This window comes from Martes martes, assembly GCF_963455335.1.
Source record: "Martes martes genome assembly, chromosome: 14".
Classification (NCBI taxonomy): domain Eukaryota; kingdom Metazoa; phylum Chordata; class Mammalia; order Carnivora; family Mustelidae; genus Martes; species Martes martes.
In genome coordinates this window covers 55829916-55849745 of record NC_137902.1, presented here as the reverse complement: position 1 = coordinate 55849745, position 19830 = coordinate 55829916, and the positions used below count along the sequence as shown (strand labels likewise).

Here is a 19830-nt window from a genome sequence, read left to right as displayed (position 1 = left end):
TCCAGGGCAGCAAAGGCGACCTGGGGATGACAGGACCAACAGGAGCGGCTGGGCTTCCTGTAAGTGTCATGCGACCGGGGCTGGGAATGTGATTTCTGTGACAGAGGAAGCTGTCCCAAAGCCATGTGGTTGCAGAACTTCCCTGCTGGGCACTGCTCGGGGCAAACCTGGGGACACGGGGTGGGGGTACCAGGTCCTCAGCCATGTGGCCCATCTGACGGGATGTAGCGAACACATGTGAGCCCTCCCACCACAAGCATCTGTGTTTGATGCAACAAGGGGTCCCATAGATGAACGTGCCATGGCACCCCAACGCTGTCGAGGAGAGGCAGAAGCAAAGCCAAATCATTATAATGCAAGAAGGAGATGTCTCGTGACAGGGGAAGCCTTCCCGAGAGACTGGTTTCCCAGTTTGCAGCAGATTTCCTGCTGTGTCATTATGAAAGCCAGGACCTCTGTTTTCCACCCGCCTAGAGGTTGTACATCTGTTCACCAGCTCCACGCCTGGCTGCCCAAGCAGCTTTCTCTGGCCAGCCCCGAGTGGTCTTTGCCTTGTGCTGCTCCCCTAGCTGAAGTCATGGAGAACAGCCTGTACCTTGAAAAGAGGGTATGAGCAGCTTTGGGGTCACTTTTCTAGCAAGAGCCTTCCAGGAGAGCCAGGGAAACACTTCTTCTGCCGGGAGAGTGCTCTGCACCTAGACGGTGTCCTTGGCACCTGCCACCCATTGGCAGAGGAAGGTTAGAAGAGAAGGGCCACCAGCCAGGGCCTCCACTGCAGAGCAAAAAACCTGGAACTACGTTCTTGGCTTCACCCAGAACTCAATATATGTCTCGAGGTCCAGTCCCTTTGTCCCCCTTTTGTAAAATGGGGATAATTAAGCACATCTCTGATGAATTAGGTATCAGACCTGGAAGGAAGGCCAGGCTGGCCATCCTGTCTTTTCTCAAGAACATGTCTTCATTTCTGTGATTTATTACAGGGTTTACATGGACCACCCGGGGACAAAGGAAACCGGGTGAGTCTGAGCCCTTGCACTTCGGCTCTGGTTACTAATGTCTTCCTGATGTGGTGGAATGATCAATTGGGGATTCCTGACCCAACATTGGCAAATACGGTTCTTCCTGGTAAATGAGCCTAGATTAAAAGGCTCTGTAGTGAGGGGCTTACTCTGTAGTGCAGGGGCAGCCTGAGGCCTCATCGTGAAACAGAAGCCTGTTTCTTTTCTACATGGCAAGGGGAGACCGAATTCCACGGTGGCCATCAGATTAGCATTGCCCTCCGGCAACAGGAGCCGTGTGCCCACTCTCTATGGCGCCCTGCTAATGGACCCCTCAATGGCATTTTTAGACCCATCATTGCCTAGTCGTAGCCTTCTGAGACTTCATTTTGCCAGGCATCCCAGGCCAGTGGTGAGAGACAAATACATTTTGGTTCTAAACACAAGCACACAGCTGTTGTAAGCAGCCAATCCTTAAAAAAGGATCACAGCCATTATTTCTCTTGGAAAGAGTCCACGGGACCATGAAATGAGTTGCGCCTCCCGAGGTCCTTTGCTGTCCCTTTGGTTTCTGCCATCGTCCCCAGCACAGAGCTGTTGAACGTCCACAACACCCACAGCCACGTGGTAAGATGGGACACATGCCACATATCGGACACAGGCCACATATGGGCCCAGCAGGGACCATTTAACTGCCTCTGACCCAGAGATGAGCTGTGGGTCCGTTCACAGAACTTCTCATCTGCTGCTTCATCACAGTGCTCCCCAGAGTGGGACCCACAGCACCTAGAGGACCCAATGCATCTTTCAGTGGGTCATGTTGTCCAAGGGTCTCCGAGGGAGGAGAGGACGAGCAGAAGAATAGAGGGGGAGACAGGCAAGAACCACGACAAAGAACATTGAGCTCACACAGAGCAGTAGGGGCAGAGCTGATGGCTCCTAGATCCCAGGTCCTCCAGCTGATCTTTGCACACTGATAACCATGTTCATGGATAGGAAGTGCCAGAATCTGTATGCTTATATCTTGCACAAGACCCAGTCTTCTCCATTTAAGGTGTTTATCAAACTCTTCTCTGTTAATCGTAATTAAAGGAGTGAGACTGATACAAAGCGAAGGTCAAGCAAAGCTTTATTTCGCGCCAAGCATTGAGAATCAAACTGACCGGGCAGGGCCGCCTCTTACAGAGAGGGCGACGACTCCCAGCCTCACAGACTAATTTTTATAGAGCAAAAGGCCATGTGGTTGAGCCTGGCCACACACAGGTGGCCAATGAGATTGCAACACACAGAGAAAGCTGCACAGTCATGCTAGGTCACACACGGATGGCCAATTGAATTACATTTCGTCCCATAGTAGCTATTTGAACTAGCCTATCACCTTGGTCAGAATTGGCGCCCAAAAGGTGCCCAAAAGGCAGGGCCCACACTCCTTGGTAGCCAGGGAGACAGTATGTGTGCACTCCACTGATTGGATATCTCCACCTGGCCCGACTCATCCCTGCATTCAGGCTCTGTTATCTCCACCTGACCTGACCCACCCTTGTATTTGGGCTCTGTTATTAGGGATGGGTCGACCACATTTTACTGGTTTCCTGGACTTGCTTCTAAGTAAGTTCCTCGGGGCGGGTGGGGGTGTGCAGGGTCAGTTTAAGTTTTACTGCTTACACAACAAAATCACTGTTTAACCGAGATGAAATCGCTCTGGCTTAGTAGGCCCTTACATTCTCTAGAGTTCAGTTCCTCTCAGGAAGAATTGAAATTCTTCTTCCTGGGAGCTGGTCGAAAGTAACTCGATTTTTTCCATATATTCTATAAAAGCAAGCAGAGTGACACCTGCCAAACTGTCCATGGAAGAGCAAGTCTAGAAACCACTGGAATTATCAGACCTACTTCCAGAAATGTGCTGGCTGGGAAGGCAGGTTGGGAAGCCCACCTTCCTTCCTGTGCCTTCAAAGAATTTAGGAAAAAAAAATTGATCATTCCACCTCTTAGCTGACATACTAATCCCCTTTCTAACTTATTTCTAAAGTGTTATAGTTCTCTTTATCATATTCAATTAATACTTTTAAGCTATTTCTTAAGACTTTCTCAGTTGGCTTGTGGCAGTGAGCCATTTGAAGGCCTCACAACCAGCAATGACTATGGTGCTCCTGAACGTGGGGCAGGGAGGTGCCCCTGTCACAGGTGGAGGGGTACCTGGCAGTGGGAGATGCTGATGCCAGGCTCTGGGGTTGTTGAATGAGCCAGTGAGGCCGCAGGAATCAGCAGGAGAATATTTCTTCTCGACTTCTCCTTCCTAAGGCTTTACAAATCTTCCCCTGCCCCACCTGTCAATTAGAAATATGTCACTTAGTAAAAGTCAAGTCCAGAAAACACTCAACTTGTGGAACCTGCTCTCTGGTAAACTGTAAGGATAACTGACTTATTCCAAAGAGCAGGTTGAAAATCAAGGAACAGCTTGTGTCCTCCACTCGAGACATCTGACTCTCAGGACACCAGAATGTCCTAGAAGAGTGCTCCCTGCGTCTCACCTCCTTGAACAGACCTCTTTATGCCACTGGCCCTTGCAGACCTCTTGAGGGGAGATGTGAGGGTTTCATAATAAAGCCTTCAAAACGAAGGAAGTCCTAAGCAGAACCAACGCTTGCCACGGACAGGTCTTTTTCCTGAGGCCTGGGAGATCAGAATAGTGACACTTCGGTCAAGGGAAAAGGCCAGAGGGGCTACGATGACATTCTAGGTAGAAGCCTGCTTGTGAAGGCCAAGCTGCAGGTGTTTCAAGTCCCAGCCCCCACAGGGTGTGAGAAGGAGGCTGCCGAGGCCCCTCTCAAACTCCACTCCATGTGCCGCCAGGGCCTGTTGGAGAGGCCCAGGTGGGTGCACCAAAAGCTCGTTGCTCCATCTTCCAGTGAAAGGGGACACGGTCTTACAACAATGTTTCTCTGTGACCCACCACGCAACGGTCTTGGAGCCTCTTCCCCATTCCTGAGAGGAAGAAGGTCCTGGTCCTTGCAGTAGCACACAAGTCCCAGAGCCCAGAATAGGCCATTTTCTAAGGGAACACACATGACCATGGAAAGACTGTCCTGGTCTTGTCACAAGGGACGTCATTCCCGGCCTCTAACAGCCCCAGGAATTTGGCCCAGGATCCACGTTTAGGATGAAAGAGTTCATCACAAGATAAAGGGTGCCCCAGGGGCACCTGGATGGCTCAGTCGGTTAGGCGTTGACTCTTGATTTCCGCTTGGGTCTCTTGTCTCCAGATCATGAGTTCAAGTCTGATGTGGAACCCACTTAATAAAAAGGGGATGGGGGAGAAAAAAAGATAAAGGGTGGCATGAATTTGGCATTGGCATCAGGAAAACTGGGTGGAGCAGCGGTAGTGCTCCTGCAAGCCGGCCAACTGGAAGGTCTGCGTGCATGTGTGCGGGCAGGGAGGGGGCGGTGGCTCTGCCTGACGCCCCGCCCGGGGTGGGGTGTGCGTGCATGTGAGTGTGAGTGGCCTGCGCTGCCTGGTCCCCCTTGCCTCCTTACCTCTCCGTCCTCCCTTATCTCTTTTGGCCTAGGCCGGACTCTTCCTTCCTTCTCTCCTTCAATACTTCTCTGCGCAGACGCACTCGCCCCATCACCAGACCCCACCCCCTCGTCTTTCCCTGCCACTCTCCCAGCCGCCACTCAGTTTCTCTGAAATCAAGTTATGTATCTGCATTTTATAAAGAAACCCCTGCTGCTTACTTTTATTTGCCCTTTCCCCTCCTAGAACCCCCTCTTTACCTGGGCCTCTTCTGCCTCACTCTCTGGGGTGGGATGTACCTAAGGCTAGTACTCTGGCACCTTCGAAGGATGCCCACTTTAAAGCCATTTCCTGGGCCCTTCGGACCTGGCTCCCTGTAGTGCAAGCTACACAGCCTGAAAGTCAGGACCACCACTGCCGACCCTGTGTTGCCTGCGGGCAAATCAGCAGGGACCTGGAACCCACTCCCAGCAACTCCTGGGGAGCTTTGCCCACCCTCCAGACATAGGCAACTGCATTCACTTTGACACTGGCCTGACCCTAGGAGAAAGAGGGACCCCTTTGGTGAGGAAGTTTATTTACACTGGGGCTTCCCATCCAAAGAGCTAGCGGATTTGCTGGCCCCCTGCCAGCTCAGGGATCGATCACGCTGTCTGTCGTGTTCTTCCCAGTGGGCGTGGTTCAGAGCCAAAGCAACCGCAGGTAACAGGCTTACACACATGTCCTCCCGATCACATCCGTTTCCAAGGAAGCACCTGCACTTTAGAAAACTCACTCAGAACAATCCACTGGAATTACAGGGAACCTCTGGAAACACGAAATTTGAGGCGTTTCCAAGGACTCAGATGCGTAAGAAACGTTCTTGTCCTTGCCTTGCCCCCCCCAGGAACCTGCAGCCTTCCGCTACAGGGACGTGGTAGCTGGCGGCAGGCTCGGCTCCAGGACGGGCTCGCAAGAACTCACCACCGTCGTCAATGTAACTGTTGTGAAGCAGCTATCATTACTGAGCACGGACTGTAGGCCACTATTAAATGGCACCATTAAATGTGCACAAAGACATTACTACAAAGTTCTGAGGCAGGTGTTACGATACATGTGGTGCAGGTAAAGAAAAGTGAGGCTCAGAGAGGTTGAGTGATTCCCAAAGGCACACTGCTGGTCACAGGCAGGACCCGCTCTGGCTCCAAGCCTTTCTTCTGCCTTCGAGGCCTCGTCCACCTCGAGGAGCACTGTGGAAACCCCTCGCCATGAGACAGTCAGCCTTCCGTAGCGGCAGAGAACCATCCCCAGGAAGACTCCCCATGGACACACTTGGCACCTTTATAAGGAGACCCAACATGGGAAAATCCAAACTCAAGTTCATTAGGAAGCATTCCCCATAGCCTTTCTTGAAATGGAGAGTGACCCTAACACATACAAAAGGGGGTTCAATTTAGAAAGATGATGCTAACCGGAGTCTTTCAGAAACAAATGAGTTCCTTGAACCAACTTGTATATATACAACCTAGCTGCCTCTGATTCAGACCAGAGACCAGAGACCCACATACAATGGGAGGACCTAGCTGAGAGCCAGGGGCCGCCCAGGAGCCCTGGACACATGTACACATGTGTGTTGTACACTCACGCACAAGCACACACTTGCACATGCACACACTATAAACACACACCCAGGCACATACATATACACATATGTGCAGACATTCACACACACACATGCACACACGTGCACACACACACCCCAGGGCTCTAAATGAAATCATCTCGCCTCCTAATACAATGTCAAAGGGATGAACACCAACGGGAACCAAAGTTGGCAGGTCAAGGTCTTTCAAAAATGGACCCTCCAAGAGAAAATTGGCCCCAAGTAGCCTCCTCCTGCCTTTCCTTCCACCTCCAGCTCAGAGCCCTACTGCTCCCGGTCCCTAGGCCTTGATTTCCTCCCCTGCCCCTCTGCCCACCAGCGTTAGCCACGGGTCCCAGTTTCTAGAGGGGTTGGGGATGGGTGCTGACTTCAAGACCTATTGGAAAGAGCATCTTCATTAAGTGATGCTATTTCCCCCTCTTTCATTTTTTTTTCCTTTTCTGTTTCTAACCTTAACACGTGAAGGATCCTAAAGTTTTGATGTTATTTTTTTTCTCTCGGACTAAACCATTATTTACAGGGGGAGAGGGGGAAGAAAGGCTCTAGAGGGCCTAAAGGGGATAAGGGAGACCAAGGAGCGCCTGGATTAGATGCCCCCTGCCCGTTGGTATGTCTTTATTTATCACTTGCATTGTTCTGGGTTTTTCTTTGAGGTTTGCAAGCCGGAAACCAAGAAGGCAAATAGGCTAGGATGAGGGAGGGATGTCTGCACTGATGTTACCACATCTGTCCGTGCACTTTGTACCACATCTGTTCGTGCACTTGGCTGGGGGAATTCTGCCTGCTGGGTGCTGGTGCCCTCAAACCCCGGCTGCAAGCCATTCTGGCAAAATCTCTTTCCTTTGAAGATGCAGGACAATTGATGTGTGGAAAGAACCCCCCCTCACCTCCCCCCACCCCCCCCCCCCGCCTCCCCCTGCCTTAAGCAGGGGATTTGGAGCAGGCCTCAGCTGGCCCTTCGCTCCAGGAGAGCTCTGGAACCCACTGTAGCATTTGTAAGCTACACATTTGCCTTCTTTGTTTTGTGGCCACCTCTGTGGCCAGCAGTCCACGCTGTTGGAATCCTCTGTCAGGATGCAGGACACTGGGATCCGTGTCTCCCTGGGGCCATCTAGGCCCTGGATGGGGTAGAACCAGGCCAGAAAGGGGGCTTTTAAAATAGAGCCTCCCCGTGCCCACTAGCCACGCAACTAAACCTGTGAAGCCACAGACCACCATCAGTAGACAGACTCCCCCCACCAGAAGCCCCCAAACAAGCTTATAAGGAATGGTTTGTGGCACATTAGCCGGGCTTCCCAAGTGCCCTCACAAATCGGCGTGAAGGTTCTGAAAATTATGATACGCTAAATTTGAAGTTCATCTGTGTTCGTTCCGAGTGAGTCTTGAAACAGAGAGGGGGCCAGCTGTACGCATGCCAAAGCTCGGCTCTCGCGGGAGCCAGAGAGAGCACCACAGCTGAACCTGGCAAGTGGGAGTCCGCTGGGACGGGGGCCCTGCTTGCAGCCACCTCAAGGGTCCTGCATCCTGGCTGGGGTGGGACTTGGGCCTCTCCGCTCCACAGTTGGAGCTGGCCAGCCTTGACCTAAATAATCATCGTGGTTGGTTTTGTGAACAGGGACACCGAGGTTTTAAAGGAGAAAAAGGGGAGCCGGGGTTACCAGGGCTGGACGGACTGGATGCCCCATGCCCATTGGTATGGCGTCACCCTCCCCTGCCTGCATGGCCGGTTCCGGCTTCCCCACGTGTGTGGTTCTCGCCCGCATGCCTCTCTGGCCGCGCCCCCCTTCCCCCCACGTCACCTGCCCCTTCTCATTGTAGACCCTAAGGGTCACCCTGCCACGGCCAGTCCTCAGGGGCTCCCGCATGCCCCTCCAGCATCCCAAGTTTGCCTCCCACAGCTGCTTCAAAAGCACCCTCCCCTTCATGCGAGCCGTCCCGCCTGCCCCCCTGAGCCAGCTTTGGCTACATCGGATCCTCCTTTCACAGCTGCTTCTAGCCATCCTGCCCCCAGAAAGAAAGCTAGGGAAGTGGATTCTCTGGACGGATTCTTAGCAACCGTGACTTCTCTTCCTTCACACACTGCAGTTGCTTCGGCAACAGCTCCCGCTGAGCACCCAGCAAAACTGAGACGCTGAGCCGGTCCCGCACGCCTTCCGCTCCATCTCGCAAGGCGGCAGGGGACAGATGGGCATGCTCCTAAACACGGGAGACTGAGGGGTTCTAGAATGGACGTAGAGGAGGGAGTGGGGTCGCTGCCCCAGGGATACCACCAGAACCAGGGGATGGTCCAAAAGCAGGATTATAGATGCTAAAGTGTTCATCCCTTTTGCTGAAACCCTGGAAGACCGAGAAGATCCTCCCTTAGATTCCCCTCCTTCCATCTTTAGATGGTTCCCCTCCAGCAAGGCTGGAAGAGAATGGAAAGGTTGGGAATGTCGTTGAGGAACAGAAGACAAGAAATGGGGAGGCACTTAGGAACCCTTTCCAAGTGTGTCCCGGCGGAGTGGTCACCGTGCGGCTTGCGCTGCGCTGGGCCCCGGTCCCTTTGGGCAGGGACATTCTCACCCCCACTGCCATCCTTTCACCTCCCTGCAAGGGGAGCACGTGATGGTGCCTCATTCCAAGGCCATGGGCTTAAATGGTTCCTGCCCTCCTAAATGTCCCCAGGAGGCCTGGAGTTCATGGAGCTATTTTCATACAAGTAACAGTCAGATGAGGACTCCCGGTCCCACATCCCGCCCCAGCGTCCCACTTTTTAGGACCGGTATATGCAACAAAAGAAGAGCGCAGAGTAGATTGCTTGCTGTTTCTCCACCGCTGAAACCCCCGCTTGCTGCCCCCACTTCCCCACTGCCCTGCCTGATGAACCCGAGCAACCATGGGACTCCCGGGTCCCTCCCGAGCACCCGCATCAACCCCCAGTCAGATCCCCCCTGCCTCGTGCCTCCCACAGTCTGACACCTTGAGTTCTGCCAGCTGCAGCCCCAGCCACCAGCTCCTCTCTCCCGTGCTCCCACTTCCCGCCTCGCTCTCCTGCGCACCACCCCCCACCCCCCGCCACCGTCATGTGCCAATGGGAATGCCGCTGTGGCCCGCGGAGGCTCCTCTCCCTTCCAGAGTCCTTGCGAAAGGATGCACGGTGGCGGGCTGGGGAAAGGGGCAGAAGGTCTTCATGAGGCCTCAGAATGTACCACCTCCCCCTGCAGGCCCTCCACCACCCTGGGGGACAACGAAGGTCATCTTTATTTGATCCTTAATGCAAACCGTGTTTCTCACCATTGCTCCCGTGCTGTGTTTTTGTGGACATAGGGTCAGGGGGAGCTAGCTTAGTACAAAATAACTAGACTTCTTCGGCCCTCCATGTCGGGCCAGCTGCCTGCTGAACGCCAGGTGAGCAGTTTAGGCACCTGTCATGGTGCTGAAATTGGTTTGGGGCTCAGAGGGCTCCCCTTCAGCCGCCTCTGGACTGACCACTGGCTTTGGTCCCCGAAACCCTGTGTCCATCCCTGCTGTGCCCTGGAGTGTGAATTCTAGAATCTGGGCTGCAATTCTAGTAGACACAGACTGAGAACCAGATCTTTGCCCCACTTCGGCCTCAGCATCCCCACTTTGTCTCACGAAAGTTCCAGGCTCCCCAAAGGGTATGCCAGTGAGCCTGGGACATCAGGGCCCCAAGAAGACTCAGGCTTTCCAATAGGGGCTTCCAGCAAAGAAGACAAACACTACACAGTTTGATTCCCATCCTCCACTCCATCTCCCCACCACCCCAAATTCCCAGCAATGGCCAGGGCTGTGCCGGGGGCCAGCGTCACCTTGCTGAAGGCACCTCAGAGCCACGTGACAATACCTGTGAGTGAGGTGGCTTGCCCCTTTGTGTCCCGTCCTCCGCCTTATTGAGGATCGCATGGGCCGCCTAGACTTCCTCTTTCTACAGGTAAGGAAAAGAGGAACTAAGATAGTAGGAGAACTGGGGGCCCTGTAGTGGCCATTTCACACAGCCATGCCTTCCCGGGTTTTACAGAGGAAGACACAGGCCACCAAGCGCTCAGTGACTTATCCAAAAGTGCCTAGCACTCAGTCCGGCCAGAGCAGAAACCCGAGGGGCTTAGGGCTGTCCTTAACAAGTAAGTGCTGACCCCACAGCCTAGGGCAGCCCCTTTTGGCAGTGCACTACAACTCCATGGGGTCCTAGTCAATGGGAAGTCTGCCTTGCTTCCCAGCCCCTTCCGAGGCTCTGCCCTGCGGCAGAGAAGAGAAATAGACCAGAGGTGAGCTGTATCCTGATACGCTGCCGTAGGGTGTGTGGCCCTTGTCCCCCCATCCCGCCTGCTTGGGGGGCTGTCGCAGAGTCTGAGCCATCTGCCTTCCTTCCTCACTGCAGGGCGAAGATGGCTTGCCAGTCCAGGGCTGTTGGAACAAGGTAAGGCCGCCCACGGTTTGTGGTGCCCAGGGGGCACAGGCGTACTTGTGGCCTCCTTCTCAAGGGCAATTAAACACGTGCAGTTTCCATCCAGGGCCTCTCTGCAAATGGCATGGGTCAAGAAAGGAACGCTCCTCAAGGCAGGGTGCCCACGAAGCGTCCCACACACTGCATGCACTTAGAGAACTTTTTCAAAATGCTTTTTAAGGCATCCGCAGACCCCAGCGTCTGGAATTTCCATGTAGCCACACGGCTGACATCTTTATGCTTTGTGTGGTTAATTTCCACAGCACCTTTCCTCCGAGGACTGCTGGACCACGTTTTTAAAATTAGTTATCAGTAGCTATTCTCCGGGTGTTCACACGAGGTCATTTAAGCCGTCAAGCCACATGATGACGTTTATCCAGATGTAGGAAATCTGCCAGAAGGAAGGAAAATGTAGGGAAAATGCCAGAAGTATGATGCATCTTATCGATTATTAAAAAAGAAAAAGAAAAAAGAGAAAGAAAAACCTGCATATTTTGTACAGAAAACACCAACCTCCTTCCCTTTACTTAGACTATACACTCACGTGGCTTCCCTACTTCCTCGTGGAGATTGGCCAGTTCACCACTCTGCCCTTCCCCTTGAACTTAAGTGGCCAGAGCTTCACGCTAGCACACAGGAGTCCTGCCGGGGTCCCTTCCGGGGTCCCAGAATTCCTACCAGCTGTGAGTTTTCGTTCAATCACCCCACTTGGTCAGGGCCCCCGGGGCACGGGGCTCCTCCACTTGACAAAGGCCATCGGCTTGTTAATCCAGTTTGCTGGCGGGTCCGGCAAAGGTACAGCTTCAGTGCCAGTCACCTTCCGACCGCAGCCCCCCCTCCAGCTTGCTCCCTCTGACGTGCCTCATGGCCCTCATCCCGTGGTCTCCAGGTGTTGGGTTGTCCTCAGAAAAGGGCCAGAGACCCCAGCATGTCCAAGAGCTGGTGCTTAGCTCATTGAGCCCTGTCTCAGTGACAGCAGACGCACACTTAGGGTCAGACGGGGCTCCTCGGTGGCTAAATGGCCAGCATCTCATTAGTTCACAGGATTGAGTTAAAAGTAATGAACCCACCATGACCCCAGGCCCAGGGCGGAGTCCCTGCACACCCAGGCACCCAAGGCATCCCTGACCACAAAGACGGAGAGCTGCGTATCAGGGAAGAGGCCACCCCGAGAATCTGCCCCTCATCCCCTCACTGTGTTCCCCTAGACCTGGTTAAAACTCCACAGATGCAGGAAAGAGGCAAGTGGAAGGATGTTTGCAAGATTTCCTTCTTCGCGGTTGCGGCTGATGGTTAGGAGATGGGAGTGGTTGAGCTCAGCAGGGGAGGAACAGCTATACTATGGAGGGCTAGAGCTACGGCGTCTTGGGGAAGCCGCCCCAGAGCCTCCTGTCTGTTGGTTCATGCCACAAATTCAGTCTAGGAAGATGCGGGAATTCATTCCGCAGCCGGCCCTCGCCAGGCTGCATGGAGAGCAGGTGCCCTCTAGTGTCTGCAAAGGGGGTGACAGGAAGGCGAAAGTGATTTTCTGCCTTTGGGGTGCAGACAGCAACAGGGCTTTCCACCCAGGGGGCCGTGGCACCCTTATCCAGAGCTGCCCGCCACCCCGGCCCTCCAAAGAGCCACCGCTTTCCCACAACGGAAGGAGACACCCACAAACCCACTGACACTAATGCTACTTTGTGTGTTTTTGTTTTGCAGTGATGCCTCTAACCTGGGAATGGCCTGTGTGTGTGTTTGTACATAGAATATTTATTTTTATACAGTTTTCACTTTTTGAAAATGCCAGAAGTATGATGCATCTTACAGATTATTAAAAAAAAGGAAAAAAGAGAAACCTGCATATTTTGTACAGAAAATGCCAACCTCCTTCCCTTTGTTTACAAGATGTTTTGTATAAGTCTACGACTCTAATACACTTTTTGTTTATGAGTATGGGCATATGTTTGCATGATATTTGTGCACACTTATTAAGTACTGAAGCTTAATAAATTATTGTGTTCTGGTGCCAAAGGGGGCCAAGCCAGCACCGAGGTGCTCGCTAGTTTACGTGTGAATTCACAGGGACGTGGAGGTCAGTGGTGTTTGCCAACTAGGTGTGTCTAAGAATTTTTTAAACTCTTATGGATTTTCACCATTAAAAAAAAAATGAAACATGGCAACTCATGATCCCGATCAATCATTAAATTAAATACATTTTTCTTGGGAAAGCAGGAAGTCCCTGAGGTCCTCAGAAATATAGGGTAACGTATAGAAATGTGAGGTCCAACAGTGAGAGGGGAGGAGGGGTCGCTTAAGCAAGGTCCTTTGTATATAACATATCCCGAGTTCCTTGGGGTCCCCTTTGAGCGTTTCAAGTTCAAGTTCAGTTCTGCTGCAAGGCCCTGGGTCCCCAAGGTTCCAAAGGCTATTTGTTATGGCTTTCAGTATTGGGGGGGGATTTTGTTTTTCTTCCTTTTGAGCGGCAGTGAGCAGTGACAGCCACTGCTGCTGCTGGTGGTTCGTGGGGAGCAGATCAACAAGGTTCCCTCACCCCGAGCCGCCAAGACCTCATTGCCGTTCCACTCCAACCAAGAACATTCAAACAACACTCACAAATTAGGGCCACACTGGCCATCTGAAGTTGGGTTTATTTTTTAAAAAATTGAGGTTTATAGAGTCCCGTTCACACTGCAGAGCTTAGTAAAGGGCTCAGGAACCTTGTCTGAAAGACTACAAGGGACCCCGCTGTGGTGTGGCCCACAGCTTTACCATTCGAGGTTTGAAAACATAAACCAGTGTTGCTTTGGGCCTTGAAATAACAATCTGCTTCGGTAGTGCGACCGTACCCCATCATTTTATTTCATTTTCATTTTTCTTCATAGATCCTTTCTTCATAGGCAGGACAGGGGCAAACGTAGACTCAGATTCTGTCCACACACAGTCATGGCCGTGAACTCTGCATGAAGGGGCTTCACAGTCAGGAGTCCCTTACCACATGGTGGTGATGGGAACTACGGGCTGCCCAGACCCACGGGGACCAACCATTCCCATTCCAGATGTCCATTCCATGTTTTGGGAATCAGACAGCTTCCTCCTCGGAGTCTCGCCTTCCTCGTCTGGAAAGCAAAATGGGGGCACTGGAGCTGGCCTCTGTGGTCATTGAATGGAGCTCATCTGTCCCCTCCCCACAGGGCAGAAGCACCAGGGCCCTGGGCCCAAGCTGCCAGCTGACACAGTTGCTATTCCTATGGGGGGGAAGTTCCAAGACGGGCCCTTTCCAAATTCCCCGGAGTCCAGGGACACAGCTCACCCCCGAGCCAGGGCCGATGTCTCAGGCAAAGTGCCATGAGCCTGGCCCCACAGTATTTTCAGGGGCTAAGAAAATATTTTCATTTTTATTTCTTTTAAATTTGGGGAAGGATAATGAATCTATAATAAACGGATACAGCCGGGGTTACATTCGTCTTTCTACCAGAGAATGGCACAGAAATATGTTTGAGGAGAAGTTTAAAAGTCGGTGTCAGGAGAAATAAGTGCAGAGGAGGTGACAGGAGGCCCAGATGGGCCAACAAAGGCCCTTCACACATTTCCCTCAAGCTCCCTGTGGTCGGAGGCAAAAAGGAACAATCCACCCGGTTTTGGGGACCACGCTGCCCTTCTCAGCGGCAGAAAGTTCAAGGAGGCGGACTCCATGTGCAGGCTCGTTGTCTCTCCCTGGCCTTTGGAGCCTCATGTCCCCTCAGCCAGATCCCTCCCTGCAGGGCCTGACTCCGGGGCTCCCCTGGGCCCCTCCACTGGGACCTCGACTCAACTCGTCTCTGGGTCAGGGGTGGTGCAGGGAGATGAGAAGCAGGGAGCGGCATGGTCGAGACATCTGCAGGGTAGCTGGGCATCAGCACTCATGCTAACACGAGGACTACTGGGCTCCCGAAGGACAGGGATGCTAGCACTGCAGGAGCGCAGATCGGAGGAGGACAGCACCTGGGCCGGTACCAGAGAGCGCTCACGGAGCTTGGAGACACTCACTCCGTTCCTGGGATGCGCAGCCCCTTCTGAGAACCGCTTGCCCGGAAACGAAGGCAGCACCCAGGCCCCTCCCCACGGGGCAACTTACAGCCCTGTTGGCGAGCATCCTCTATGAGTTATGGAGGGCCAGGTCTTGAGTCCCGTTGCCTTTAGTGGCTCACTCCCGTGCCTGGCCCCGAGAGCTGGCTCCCGCACCCTCGTATGGCCCAGCTCTGCCTACCTGCAGGCCTGGGGACACCTGGCTTCACAAGAGACTGAGCCAGGACCCCTGTGGGTGACCGTGGACCTGGTGGTCCCTGCCCAAACCACCGCTCTCACCGAGGTCAGTGACCTGTGCCTCTGTGGCCACGTGGACCGGAGGAAGCCCCTCCTCGCCAAGGAAGGAATGGCTCCTTCCACACGGGCCTGTCCAGCCCCACCTCTGCCTCACTCTGTGCTTCTGCCCTGCTGGACCGAGAGCTGGCATCCCTGAGGGGAGGGTGGCGGTGGGGGAGGGGGGATTCTTGACGTCATCTGGCAGAATGAAACGCCACAGACCTGTGGGGCATTCGGGGTAGCCCGGGACAGGGGAGGGTGCTGGCCCACAGGTCCGGAGGCTCAGCTTCCGGTCCCTCCTCCACGGTCAGCCCTGTGGCACAGAACAACTTACTCTAGCTCTCAGTTTCCCCAAACGTCAAATGAGGAAGCTGACTTGGGTGACCTCTGAGGACCTTAAATCCACTGATCCCATGGACCAGGGGTCATCTGGGAAGACTGGGATGCTGGGGCGTCCCCTGCCCCCCTAGCTCACACTGTCCGGCTGGGCTAGTGGGATGCATGGAGCTAGCATGGCCACACTGCATGCTGCATGCGTGTTGCCCATAACCCTGACAACGGGGACTCCGAGCAGCCCGAGCTGGCGCGGTCGGTGATTGGAGGGGGTCGGCTCCCCTTGGGCAGGGATGGCAGCAGAACTTCTTGCTCTCAGCTGGCATCTATGCTGCTAAATTCATCAGAGATGGAGTGGTACAGGTGTACTCACCTGGAGCACAGGGAGACAGTCCCTAACACCCTACAAATGTGCAAGGACACTGTGCTGCCTTGACAAGTTTCTCCCTAGCCTTCCCCCATACCCGGCTCTCTGCACTCTTATCTGTGCACCACCCCCCCTCGCACTGGCGCAGCCTGGCTGCCTCCCACCCCCAGACCCCGCGCCTGGACTCACTTTCGGGCAGCCCGAGAGTCAAACACCCATGGCTGCAGGCCTCTGGAAAGAAGGGAAGGGTGGGCCACCGGTGGGTGCCCCCGGGGAGAGCGGGGAAGGAAGGACCAGGGAGGGACCAGCTGCTCCTTTCTTCAAGGGCAAATTTTCCAGGTGGGTTCCCTTGAGGCAGCAGGCTCCTCCGTGTGGGGGAGGAGGGGAGACGGCGCAGGGAAAGGAGCTGGGTTCTGTGTGCTAACGCACAATTCCAGACACAAAGTGACTGTGTCCCCCACCCCCACCCCCACCCCCAGTCCCTAGGAACGGCCTGCCTCCAGGGAACAGCCAAGCATCTGCCTAGAGCGGTGTAGACAGAGCTGAGGCCGAGCACAGCAGCGGGGCCTTCCCCAGCCCTGGGCGGGCTCACAGGTCCCCACACACACCCTGCGCTTTCCCTTCCTACCTTGGCCCATGCCAGGCCCTTTGCCTGCCAGGCTGTTCTTTCTCACCTGCCAAAATTCTACCCTCCTTTCAAGGCCCAGCTCAGACCACCAGGGCCCCGGGAAGACTTTTCTGGGTTCCTAAGTTGGGTGAGTCTCCCTCATTGGAAAAACACGGAACTCGGTGTTTCTTTTCCTCCTCTGCCTTCTATTCGAGGAGGAAGAGTCAGTCTTCCACACTAGACAGTGAACTCTTGGAGAAAAGGAACTTTCTCCTTCATTAGGCACCTGGAGACCGAGCTCAACGTCTCCCTCCCATGGTCAAGGTTCATAAACACCCATGACCAGCTGAGTCATCAGTCTACTTGACTGAAGCACCTACTATGTACGACCAGTGGTCTGGGAGGCCGGAGCTACTATGGACTGTGAGGCCCAGTCTGTCCTCCAGGAGTTAACAGGGACACCCACAATGCTAAGACGTGTGGGCTAAGTGCTCGGTGAAGGCCACAGGACTCTGTGGCGGCCAGTGAGGCCAGAACACGGAGAGGGAGTTTGTCACCAAGGAAGGAGGGAGAAGGTGGCTACCACGGACCATCAGTCTCTCCCTTGCCTCGCCCTCCAGCCCCTGCCATGGAGCATCAGCCTGGGCCACACCTGCTTCTCACATCAGGGGAGGGCAAATGAGATTTCCGCAGAAGAAAGGGGGTAGAGAGGGTGGGTCCATGCTGGGAGTCCACCAGGGTTGGCCAGGTCTGTGGGATGCCCCTGGCCCAGGCAGGCGACCCCACAAGCCAATCCCCAGTGAGTTTCTGTCTCAAACATCCCCTTCTCAATGTTTCCTCAAGGGCCAGAGTCCATGGTTGGTGGCCAAGAAGTGAAGCCAACCAGCCCAGAGTCTTGGGGAAAGCGCCTTGCCCTGGAGGAGTGAGAAGACAGAGCTGCCCCTGGACAGAGGGTCACGGGCCAAACCCTTCTCAGGGAACTGGCTTGAGGGCTGATTGGAGGGTGACCACAAGAGACTGTGGGCCTTCTGTCCTCCCTAGGAGCCAGAGCTCAACCAGAAAAGTGAACGCTGAGCCTGCCTGTCTCCTCCAGCCCTCAGCTGGGATTTCTGCCGCAGCCTACAGCAAGGACCCTCTGTTCCTCCTGCATTTTTAAGGGCTCTTGGCTGCCCCTTTCTCATGGACACTTACAGTTCGAGCAGCCTTTCTGCCGAGGGGCTGCCAGCTCTGACCTTGGAAAGCCTCCCCAGGAGGCTGGGGCCAGACACCTGTCACCTTCCTTGCTCCTTCTCAACACATTTCCTTTCACTTCCATTGGTGGGTCCCTGTGAAGCCTTCCGTTTCCTGGGTTCTTTCAAATGCCGTAAGCTGATGAGTGTGCCAAACTGGAAAAGCAGAGAGCATCCGTCTTCGAGAGGAAAGAGTAATGATGTCAGAGAGGAGAGAAGCCCAGAGCAAGACCAGGCCATGAGGTGGGATGCCTGGGCTGGCCCTCGGAGCCCAGGGCCTCACGCGTGTAATCTGGTGTTCTGAGATGCTCCTGCCGGGTGCGGAGCTGACAACGATGGAGAGAGGCAGCAAGGTACATATTTTCGAGAGGATCTAGAATAAGCCATTTGCCTTTTACCAAATTGCTGAAGGGACAGTACTTGGAAACTACCCACCCCCCTGCCTTCCTCCTCCCTTGGTCACCATACGCAGACCCCTTCGCCACCCGCCTCTCCCATGAATAGCGTGGCTGGATCCTTTCATTCCATCGACGACCTTCTGCAAATAGAGGAGATCAGAACAGGAGTGACATCCACATCAGGAGGGAAGGCAGGCCGCAGAAAGGCAGAAACAAAGGGTGGTGGGTATTCAAAGGAAAGCGACGTCTTCTTGACTAAACCGACAGCTCAGAGGAATTCCTCCCCAAGACTTTTCCAAGAAGGAAAGACTGGGTCACTGGCACACACTTCTGACCTCAATTCAGTAACATCTTTGCTCGGCCCCACAGGTTAAAGAAAATGCATGAGAACAAGTTTAAGGTCATTTCCATCCGCAGTGTCTGGCCCCCAGAGCTGTCCTGACCCTCACTGATATCTCCACGTCCTCCCCGTTTGGATGCTGGTTGTTAGTAGGAACTGCAGCCTCTTTCCCTGAGTGGGAGGAGCATATCAAGGGCTGCAGACAAAAGGCAGGGGACCATCTCAGACCTCTCTGGGGTCAGGGGCTCTTATGCCTGAATGACTATGGCAAAAATTGTGGCTCATGGACCCAGAGGGTGCTCCAGACATGACGTGGGGCTTGGTGGGTATGGCCTGGTTAACCAGCCACACAGCACTCCTGCCATCCTGAGGGCAGAGGAGAAGGAGAGAGCGTCCCTATAGGACACGACATACAAGGGAATGCGTTGGAGGACTTCCGATGACTCACAGGATCCTGGGCTTTGGTATATGGTCAAACGGTCTTCATCACCTGCCAGCAAACCACTCTGAGCCGATAACGGTCCAGGAACACAGATCCAGCACGGCCACCATTTAAGAGAGGAAACTGCCAGGCCCTGGGCTCTCTTCACTGTAAGAATACAGTGAAACCGCCTGCTAACAGACATTTTTCTTGCACTCTGCTCATTCCAAAGACCAAGTGTTTTCTTACAAGCTTCCGCTGAAATAAACATGCCTGCGAGTCCTGCAGCCAGAGGGAAAGCGCCGTGGCCCCGGGGGATGCAGGTGCGCGTGACTGCCACCTGCCACTGACCGCACTCCGGGCTTCCCCAGCCTCCGTTCCCTAGGCTGTTCTGCCTGCCTCTCCGCTGGGTGGAAGGACCCGGAATACATCAAAGCACTCTGTAAAGGTTAGACAAGCCACCGGTTAGAGTTTGCTGTTCAGAAAAAAAATCTTACTTTGTATAATCAGTTAGAGTTTGCTGTTCAGGAAAAAAATCTTACTTTGCATAATCAAACTTCAATTAACTGGAGTCGCTTGAGCAAGGATGCATTAAACTTCCGGCAAAGTCAGATTCAGACCAGACCCTCTTGTGTCCACCCAGAGGGCCTGAAGGACAAACCGAGGATGCTGAACCCCAGAGTCGTAGACATGGTGGCCGATGCAGGGGGGGCGGGGTGCGGAGGGGGGTGACAGGGACAGGACGATGGTTGCGGACTCCCCCCACACCGCCCTGGGAAGATGCTCTTTAAAATTAAATCCTGTAAATACTCCTAGGGTTTCATTTTTCTTTTCCCTGAAAGGGGAAAAATTGGCAATTTTTTAAAAAATTCTTCTTTAAAATTCCCATTACCCCTATTTGTGGCTGAATGAGGATTCTCCTTTTGGCTGACGCCAACAGAAGATATTTTATTGGTACGGGGCCACTCACCTCCCCAACAGCCCCCCCCCCCCGCCCTCCTTCTGCTCCCCGCCGAGCCCTCTTCCACACTGTGGGCAAGACTCCCGACCAGCCATCAACCTGTTGTCTTAAGTTGAACAATCATTACCTCGCTACTTTGGGAGAAGAAGTTCTATGGCAGGAAGCTTCGGTGCAGTTATAACTGAGTTTGATGCATTTTTTCAAAGCGAGTCAGAATGTAATTTTCAGAGTAGGATAACGAAGGTCAACA

General features: G+C 53.9%; 1 protein-coding gene across 1 annotated transcript in view; it reads left to right on the top strand.

Moving 5' to 3' along the window:
- Nucleotides 1-17107, top strand: part of COL13A1 (collagen type XIII alpha 1 chain) — a gene marked incomplete at both ends in the record, with an annotated part of 145258 nt that extends 128151 nt beyond the window's left edge. The window contains 5 exons of the mRNA XM_080823351.1: nt 6-59; nt 981-1016; nt 6675-6761; nt 10536-10574; nt 17075-17107. Of these exons, the coding sequence (XP_080679477.1) occupies nt 6-59; nt 981-1016; nt 6675-6761; nt 10536-10574; nt 17075-17107 (249 nt within the window). The remainder of the gene's footprint in view (nt 1-5; nt 60-980; nt 1017-6674; nt 6762-10535; nt 10575-17074) is intronic.
- Between the last annotated feature and the right edge of the window lie 2723 nt (nt 17108-19830).